The sequence below is a fragment of the Arachis hypogaea genome, chromosome 13, assembly GCF_003086295.3.
Source record: "Arachis hypogaea cultivar Tifrunner chromosome 13, arahy.Tifrunner.gnm2.J5K5, whole genome shotgun sequence".
NCBI lineage: Eukaryota > Viridiplantae > Streptophyta > Magnoliopsida > Fabales > Fabaceae > Arachis > Arachis hypogaea.
Genome location: NC_092048.1, coordinates 8,184,159 through 8,192,536, shown reverse-complemented (window position 1 = coordinate 8,192,536; position 8,378 = coordinate 8,184,159). Strand labels below are relative to the sequence as shown.

The 8,378-nt window shown below is 36.5% G+C and overlaps 1 protein-coding gene across 1 annotated transcript; it reads right to left on the bottom strand.

Moving 5' to 3' along the window:
- Window positions 1-3,803: 3,803 nt before the first annotated feature.
- LOC112736952 (bZIP transcription factor 29) lies at window positions 3,804-8,003 on the bottom strand. Its single transcript, XM_025786642.3, has 5 exons — window positions 7,531-8,003; window positions 6,121-7,446; window positions 5,684-5,816; window positions 5,500-5,584; window positions 3,804-4,390 (listed from the first exon to the last, which is right to left on the bottom strand). The coding sequence occupies exons 2-5, from the start codon at window positions 7,410-7,412 to the stop codon at window positions 4,164-4,166; spliced, it is 1,737 nt and encodes a 578-aa protein (XP_025642427.1). The 5' UTR covers window positions 7,413-7,446; window positions 7,531-8,003; the 3' UTR covers window positions 3,804-4,163.
- Window positions 8,004-8,378: the final 375 nt, after the last annotated feature.

The following is an 8,378-nucleotide window of genomic DNA, read 5'->3' as shown; positions in this document are numbered from 1 at the left end:
ACATGTGGTTGAAATTAATCATTTCAGTTTATTAAAATCAAAATTTATTTAATTTTTTTTGTTGAGAGGAGGGTGTTGGTGGTTTAGGTTAGGCCTTATGCCCTCATCATCCTTCTAATCATAATGAGCCAAGATTTGGATCCTATACGAAAACATATAGATTTTGGACCTATAAATGAACAGCAACAAATAGTTGAGCCCATTGTTTTTCATTTCGATTCTTAAGAGTCATTGGTACGAGAAACGTCCTTTTTTTAAGGTTTCTAAAACATTCACAGAATTGAAAGACTGAAAATTATCTATACACTATATCCATGTACTACATAACTGGGAATGCCCAGAGTTGATGTCTTTTTTGGTTATCAATTACTCTTACAAATAATTTATTACATCATTTTAAAGAGGTTAAAATTGTAAACTATTATAATATTAAAGTAGTCATCTTAACTAGGGCTAGAAATATATATCCTACTCGGGTACCCAATCCGGACCAACTCGTTCGGGTAGAGTTGTCTATCCAACCCGCTGCGGGTAGGGTAGGATGCAGTGCAAGTTTATTTGCGCATAGGGTAGGGTACGGGTTCAGGATATATCCTAACCTACTCTATCCACACCACTAATATATTATATGATATATATGTAAAAGTTATGTATGTAGTGAAAAAAATGAGTATTGAACTCATAATCTTCTTCTTATAAAAATTGAAATAAACACTAAATTAGTTGATAGTCATATTATTTGTAATTTTATGTTAAATTTTTTTAACATTTTATTGTTTTTAATTTTAATTTGAATTTAGCTTTTTATTTTTTATTTTATTAATATGTTATATGTATAATTACTATGGTTGAATTTTATATTTGCTTGAATTTTTTTTTTCTGCGAGCTGGGTCGGGTAGGATAGGGTTTATAACTTTAGGGTGCGGGTAGGATTAGGGTTGAGAGATTCTCAACCCACAGGTAGGATAGGGTAGAAATTTTAAAAAGTTTTTAACTCTGGGAGTAGGGTTAGGATAGAGTCCAAACCCTACTCTACCCTACCCATTGCCAACCCTAATATTAACTACTTGAAAAACGGATTTCTTTTTAAATAAATTAAAAAATATTTATTTCCAGAAATACGTGATTTGAACTTTAATTCCCCATATACTTTTTTTTTTTAATTTTAGGCAAGTTCGCCTCACCGCCGTCGAACTTCACTTCGAATTCTCATTAATAACTTACGGATACAAATTCTTAAGTTTCACAATGGGCAATGACAACTATTATCATCGTCCCGAGAGTACATAGTGCTGCGTTTTTTTTTAGGGACGAGATACTGAGACAAGGATACGAAGACACAAAATTGTGTTTGACAGATGAGACATGGACAGAAACATTGTGTCTAGGAACACTGAATTAGTGTATTTTGTGTCCATCACAGGAAGGACAAAAAGACACTAACAAGGGACACAACTTATTTTTTATTTTTTCTTTCATTATTCTTGTTAACTTTTTATAATTATATTTTTTTTTTTCAAATTTGTTGAATAAAAAGATGAGAATAAATTAGATTTTCGTAATTTGTTTTAGTTTATCACCAAACAGAATATAAGAACACAAAATTTTGTGTCTCTGTCCTTTGTGTCTTGTTCTCAGAGTCTTGTCTTATCCTCTTCTCAGAAACAAACGCAGCCTAGAAGTACACCGGAGGAATAAGTCATATTTTTTGGGGGATAAGTCGTATTTTTTTTTTTTGGAAAAATAATGTTTTTTTATTAGAAAAGGACAAATAGGTCCCTAACCTTTTGTCCCGCGGAAATTTTCGTCCCTGACAAAAATACTTTTAAGTCCCTGACCTTCACAAAACTTGGACGGATCAGTCCCTCATTCCAAATGCCTCCGTCAGACCCAACGAAAAAGTCTGACGTGGCTCCCGTAATGCTTGTCACGCGTACGCGTCGCCTGGCAGACTTCCCTCTCACGCGTACGCGTCGCCATGAATTCAACAAATCCTCTTTTCTTCCTGAATTCTCCACTTTGCATGCTTTTTTTTCCATTTCTTTCAAGCCATTTTTGCCTTCAAAACTTTAAATCACTCAAACAAACATATCAAATGGGAGAAAAGGTCAGAGACCTATTTGTCATTTTCTCTTTTTTTATTAATAATAGACACAAATCCTTGTTAAATATGGCTTATTCCTGTGTACCTGTGTATGTCTGAAAATGATGATAATGGTTACCATTGCCGGCGATGTTGAAGAAGCCATGTTGGTTGTCTGTGTACTTTTATGTATTCTTGGAGACAATAATAATAGCTTAGAAATTTGAGTTTTATTATGAGTTGGGTTTTAGGGAGAATTTAGGTGAAGTTCGCCGGAGGTGGCAGCCTCTATAAAATTATAGAAGTTTGACAGGTGCGGCAAACTTGATTAAAATTAAAAAACAAAAAAATGTATCTAGAAAATTAAAGTTCAAATAACATGTTTCTGAAATAAATATTTTTTTTAATTTATTTCAAAAAAATTCGAAAAAAATCCCTTGAAAAACTACCCACTTTTCTCTCATTAAAATAATTAATTATATTTTAATTTATTAAGCATTAATAATAATAATAATAATAATAATAATAATAATAATAATAATAGTAGTAGTAGTAGTAGTAAAAGTAAGTCTTTAAAAAAAATGTAACACATTTTTTTATAATACACCAGTTGACACGATGTAGTGTGCAATTTTACTAAAACATAACTTTTTAAAAATATTTCATCTTAAAAATAATAGAAAATTAGCTGAACATAGATGATAGTGTCTAGTAGTGTTTATGAAGTGGCTAGTTTTTTCAATAAATATATTTAGCACAATTATAAACTAAATTGTGCAATTGTTAACCGTTTTTGTTTTTTTGGGACAAACATAAAGTTACTTCAAGGTTTTTTTTTTTTTTTTTTTTTTTTTGGTATTCACTCCAAGATGTCTTTATTAGGTACCTCCTTAGAAATGCTAAATTGCTAATGACAAATATAAAGTAATATTGAAAGGGTTCTTTTTAAAAAAAAAAAAAAAACCTAGAAAACGACATAAATGATTAAAGTTTTAATTTGAAGGTAAATCTTATTAATCACTGCACATATAATTATAACCCTTATTAATAAACATAACTAATAATTAAAGAGCACGTCAATACCTATTTGATCAGACTATTGGGACCAACGAAGATGACTAATCCTAGATCTAGTATAAGATGTTGGCTAAGGTTCTCACGCTTAAATTATTTGATTTTGATTGAACATTCTCTTAGACTTCCATGGTTGATGATTGATTCTGTTAGGCACAAACCTAATAAACAATTAGGTCAGACATGGGTTAGAAAGGATGGCGTTGAAAATTAAAATAGATATATATGTCCCTGTTTAACGCCAATGAATAGGGGCTTATGAAAATTTATTTTCTTTGCTCTTAAGTAACTAGTGTTAAAAAAGTAGACACAAATGGAGAATTTTGGAAGATGCAATCACAAGTAAAGGTGATCAATCTAGTATAAAAATTCACGGAGATTAATTGTCATCAAAATCAAACTATAATTGACAATTATTTAAATATTATCTCTAGGATATAAAACAACTTTTCGGAAAGACTAAAAAAAGAGTAATTAGAAGTATAATGATTTCCACCATTTGAAATATCATCCCCTTTTAGAATGTAAAAAGTTAACTTTAGCTTAGATAAAGCGGAATCCACCACCTATCAATCTATATAAGCATAGAAAATAAAGTAATGAACACTTGCATTTGGTCAACCAAAACACCCTAAACACAAGCAATTGGGCAAAGAATCAATGCACGGAACCATGATAGAATGGTCATTATTTACAAAAGGAAGTTTGAACAGTATTTTTCCCCCCTAGACTTCATCATCAAAACAAATCATGACCAAATAATGCTACAATTCAATATTATATTATATATATATACTGAAATTAAATATTAAATATAAGGTATAATTTAAATATAAAACAGGAATTAGGACCTGTATATATATGAACTAAAAACTACTGTCCGAGTTGGACAGACAATGGGAATAAAACTTAAGACGATTGCAATTTGCAAGTTGCAACTAAGAAAAACTTTTCTGGAGAATCGGAACCAAGTGCAATGTAACAGCATCATCCTTCGGAAGGTTATTAGTGTTTTAGATCGGTTTGTGAGTTGGTATTACCATTCTGCCGCTGTTGTTGTTGAAGATGAATGTTTTGTTGAGATGCAGTAGAAGCCTGCTGCTGCTGCTGAAACATCAGAGGGTTGACAGAATGTTGCGGAATCAAGCAACCGGATGAGTGTGACTCCCCGTTCAGCTCAGCCGTAGCGAGCTTTAGTCGTTGAACCTCGGCAGTGAGAGCCTCGTTTAGAGCTGTTGGTAGAGATACACAGAGCACACGAGTAATAAGCATAAATAAAGCAATCAGTGAATTAATTTTAGTCTCCAATAGTGCTGCTACAAATGACAACTACCACTAATTGGATAAAATGTAGCAGACAAGCAATTATGACTCTTAACAATGCCTCAAATAATGAAGGTCAAGCCATCATAATCATAATTCATAATTGAAATATTGCAACATGAGAGATAACTCAATCGCTCTATTCAAAGGAACCCTCATGCATAGTCAAATTTAGCAAATGCAGATAAAGACATAACAAGTAGATGTTTCTTATTACTCAAGCATGCATGTGCCATTATTTGAGAGGTCTTCAATCACGTATGTTACACAAGAAAAACTTCAGTACATAAGTCCTTTGGATTAAGCATTTTAGATTTAGTTGGCACAGAAAGATAACGGTTGTTCCAAATGGTACAGGCGTTATTAATTCTATCAATATTTGGTATTTTGGGTTTGCTGTCAATGTCAGCATGCATATCTGCTACTCTTCAATCATCAATCTCCTCTGCTACTGGGAAGTTCTAATGGAAATTACCATCCAATTAGGCCCAGGCAACAGTAGCCAAAGCCTTGCACACAAACCACCATAAAACTGAAATTCTTACAAAAGTACCGCGACTCTAGCGACACTATAGATCTAGGAATTATAGGAGCTAAAAACCAAACACCATATAGGAGCTCTATCAACAATTTTTTGACATGCTATTTAACTTTCCTTTTCCACGCTTCTAATAACTTTATCATGACATGAAAATTCTACTACAGAGCTTATCCACACTCAAGTATTGTAGAAGTGAGCTAAGATATTTCCTTTTTTCAACCTTAAATACATGTTTTTATTCTATGGGACTGCACAACCAACTTTTGTAGCCTATATTCAGTTACCTGAAATAAACTCATCATAGGAAGTATTGAAAATGTATATTGACAAACAATATAATCTAAGCAACTACTCATCTGCACAAGGCCATATGTCGAAACAAGAAAGGGTACATGTTTCGATCATTTACCAAAAAAGTAAAGAAAACAAAAGTTGACAGAAATTCAAAAGACTGCCTAAGGTAAAGAAGAAAAATACCATCTCGGAGTTTTGCCTGTTGTTCCATGGATTGAAGGCGAAATTTGAGCTCACTATTTTGGTTAGTGAGTCCAACAGAATCCCTCTGTGTTCACGCAAAGGAAAGGAGCGGCGTGAGAAAACAATTACCATGATCGCGGCACTAAACAAAAACAGACAATAGAAAACATTAATATGCTCCCACCTGCAACAGAGTAAGCTGTGCAGAGAGTGTGGTGGCCTCAGTTTGTAGGGTCTGGACCTTATGTTCCAGCTCAGAAATGTATCGCATCTTCCTTTCTTTGGATCGTGCAGCTGACTGCCGATTTGCCAGAATCCTGATTTGAATCCAGTCCCAAATAGAGTCAATCATTGAAGCATTAGAACTTACTAGAAGTGTAATACTAAAAACACACGCTATTTGTATAGTTTTAATCTATACTTAGGAAACTATAGTTTGGCGCAATTAATGCTCAATTCAAAAACCATGGATGTTGGAATATAACAAATTCGAGAGTAGGTCAAACATGTTCAAATGAGTTGAAATCAGTTTATAATTGTATCTTCAAAAAGACAGTTGAACTTTGAACTAGTCTAATGCCGAAAACAAACACAACTGGGATATCAAATGGTATACAACACCTCTTTGCACGCTTAGGATCCATCATAGCAATCTCAGCAAGCTTCTCATTGGCCATGATCTTCTTCAACTCAGGGCCACTAAACTCACCATTCCCAAACTCCAAGCTGAAAGCACCGGTGTTCCCATCGATTCCATTTGAGGAAGGCGGCCGAGCAGACCCAGGCGATGGCGGCAACCTTGGCGACTCATCATTGAAATTCAACTTGCCAATGAAACTATCCATAGACACACTCCTATAGTGGCGGCTCGTGGGAGCGACGCCGCCAACAACCTCACCAGCAGCACTCCTCTTCTTAACGCCATCCCTCTTCTCCCCACAACTCTGACTCATCATTGAGTTGCCGCTACTCTCAGCTTCATTATCACTACTATCCCCACCACCATTGTTGTTACTAGTCTTGGTTCCACTAGCTCTACTATCCAAATCATCACGATTACTATTGTTATTATTTATAATAATCTCGTTACCGTTCTTCTCATCAGATGAATTATTGTTAAACGCGTCATTGATGCTATCCAAGTTCATGTAAGCAGAGAAAAGATCATCAACTACTTCACCTTCAGGGGAGAGCTTCTTCTCCCCTGATCCCTCCGCATTGGGATCAGCGCTACTCCAGGAACCAGATTCCTTCTTAACAAGCTGCGCAGGCTTCTTCAACGGAATCAGCGGCGGCGACGACTGCAAAATGGTGGAGAATCCAAACGGTATATCGCTGTTGGAGCGACGGTGCGTTTTCCGAGGAGGGGGCAGAGGGTTGCCGGTGCCCCGGGCAGATGAGAAAGGCGAAGACGGAGGGAGGAGAGAGTGTTGTTGCTGTTGCTGTTGGTGGCTGCTGACGTCACGATCTTCCATGGAGACGTCAGCGGAGGCTTGGTCGGAGATTGAAGTTGAGGAGTCAGCGCCGCGGAAGGGAGAGGGGCTTAGCGGTGGGAGAGAGTCGAGTGAGAAGAACGATGGTTGGGATAGGGATCGGGTGTGGGTGGGTGTAGGTGAACCCATTTGGTGGTGAGTGAGTGTGGAGCGCGGGATCTGAGAGTATGGGGAAATGGGCGGGATCTGGTGCGGGTGAGACGGTGGTATACCCGCACGCTTCATTCCATCTCCACCGTAGAAATGTTGTTGCTGATTATTGTTATTAGCACGCATTTGTTGGAATTGGGGTATTGTGAGCTGCTCCATGGTAAGAGTCTGTTTGAGGAACGAAGAAGACGAAGACGACGTCGTTCCGAATGAGGATTGAAGCCTTTGCATCATGTCAATATTGTTGTTGGAGTCTTCATTGTCACCCATTTTCGACAAAAGGGAAAAATCAAGTCCGCGTAATCTGAAACCGCAAAACCCGTTAATCAGAGTTTCTGGAAGTAAAAAAGAAAAGACAGGAACATGAGTGAGAGGGTGAGCATTTTACGTTGTTGAGAACGGGTGAGAGAGACGATGAAGGATGAAGAAGAAGAAGAAGCATTGATTAATAGAAGAAGGGGTGTTAACTTTGTCTCTGGCGGAAATGCCGAAGGAGCAGGCGCTTATCTCTCCAAGATTCACTCTCTCAGACCAAATTAATTATAAAAAGAAAAGAGAATGCTCTCACACACACATAGACACACGCTCTGTGTTTTCTTTCTCTCTCTATCCCTTTTTTTTTTCTTTTCTCTCTCTATTATTATTAATTTCTCTTTCTACAACGACGACGATGACTACTACACGGATTTCATGACTACTACGCGTGAATTTAATAAGAATTTGCATTTCGCCCTAATTTGCATTTCTTCGCCATTTGAGTTTCATTCCGGCCTCATTTCAATTTCATTCCGACCTCATTTGTCTTACTCTTGTTTAATCTCCCCCATCCCGTGTTTTGCTTTGTTTTTATTTTATCCCCCACTCCTTATGTTTCCGCAGCCACCGTTTTCTACACCTCTGCCTCAAATATTAAGGATGAACTACCAGCTTAGCTCGAGATAAGCTTTAATGTAGTCTCTGAAGTTGTACTCGAGCTCTATAGTAGTCCCTAAACTTAAAAGTTACTCATATTTATTCCTCAAGTTGCACTCTGGGACTCAAACTTGTCCTTCCGACAATCTTTGCCCACCTGATGCTACCGAAAAGCTGAGTTGGCAGGCTTCATGACACGTAGGCATTACAACGGCTAGCTGATGTGGCAGAATAAACTGTTCGGAATCAATTTGGTCCCTCAAATCAAGTTAAAACCCTAATTCCTAATTTTAAAGCCCACATCGCTCTGTCTTCTCTTCTCTT

Coding starts and splice junctions, on each gene's coding strand:
- LOC112736952 (XM_025786642.3), bottom strand. CDS start 7,412: ATGGGTGACAATGAAGACTCCAACAACAATATTGACATGATGCAAAGG. Junction 5,817..6,120: donor GATCCTAAGCGTGCAAAGAG/GTGTTGTATACC, acceptor GATTCAAATCAG/GATTCTGGCAAATCGGCAGT. Junction 4,391..5,499: donor ACAGGCAAAACTCCGAGATG/GTATTTTTCTTC, acceptor CTCTACCAACAG/CTCTAAACGAGGCTCTCACT.